Here is a 1,038-nt window from a genome sequence, read left to right on the forward strand (position 1 = left end):
TGTACAGTGAAGTGACCTAGTTTAGTCTGAAGGGACATGAGTTTTGCTTTGGTTCGTTGCCTAGCACATTAAAGATTTAGAAATAACCGAGTAAAGAGTAAATATTTAAATTTCAAGAAAGCTTCCACAAACATAAAGTACTTTATTTACTAAATAGAAGAATATGAAATGTACAGAGAGTATTAGTAAGCAATGAAACTTGTAGAAGCAAATAAACTGGTTGGAAGTGACTTGAGAAGTCATCCAAAGCCCTGCCTCATAACCTTTTATGGACCCCTCTGGAATTCTGATAAGCAAATACTGCAGACAATTGAAATGAAACTTATGAAAGTCCATGGACCCCCAAGTCAATGATCCCTGAACTGAAGGCATTTTCCTATAATAGCAGCTTAAAGTTAGAAATTGCATTCAGTCCCCCGCCGCCCTCAGAGCACAGCTCCACCGCCATGTCTTCCGTGAGGGCCCTGCAGCCTGTGGAGGAGCAGCTCAAGCTGGAGGCCGGTGTGGAGAGGATCAAGGTCTCACAGGCGGTGGCAGAGCTCCAGCGGTACTGCATGCAGAACGCCTGTAAGGATGCGTTGCTGGTTGGGGCCCCAACTGGGAGCAATCCCTTCTGGGAGCCCAGATCCCGCTCTCTACTCTGAAAACTCCAGGGAATAAGCTTGCTGAGGAGCATCTTCCAGTACAAAGTGATGAATAACAGCCTCCAAGTCCCAAGAAAACCCTTTCCCCTAGCCAAATTGAAAGGCCCCAGTCAGCCACAATGAGGAACCCGCCCCCTCCAAAAGCTAAGCCTAGGTGTGGCCCCCACCTAAAATGGCTCTCCCGCCTAAGAAGGCGCTCAGATAAACTAACATGGAGGCTCGGACAAGGCTTTCTGGGTTCTTCTTCCACAACAAAGCCCACTGTTCCTGTGCCCGTGAAAGCCCCCGCCAATCCCCAAAATTCCTCACCTGCCTACCAATAGGTAACTGACAGGTCGCTTTAAATTCCTATAAAACCTGCCACACCCCTGCCTCCATGCTGCAGCCTGACCCT

The 1,038-nt window shown here is 48.2% G+C and overlaps 1 protein-coding gene across 1 annotated transcript; it reads left to right on the top strand.

The window, feature by feature from the left end:
• Positions 1-350: 350 nt before the first annotated feature.
• LOC103268263 (guanine nucleotide-binding protein G(I)/G(S)/G(O) subunit gamma-10) lies at positions 351-644 on the top strand. The gene has a single exon (XM_008065819.1). The coding sequence runs from the start codon at positions 351-353 to the stop codon at positions 642-644; it is 294 nt and encodes a 97-aa protein (XP_008064010.1).
• The last annotated feature ends 394 nt before the right edge of the window (positions 645-1,038 follow it).

Source organism: Carlito syrichta, unplaced genomic scaffold (assembly GCF_000164805.1).
Source record: "Carlito syrichta isolate Samal-C Ts95f unplaced genomic scaffold, Tarsius_syrichta-2.0.1 Scaffold308806, whole genome shotgun sequence".
Classification (NCBI taxonomy): Eukaryota; Metazoa; Chordata; class Mammalia; order Primates; family Tarsiidae; genus Carlito; species Carlito syrichta.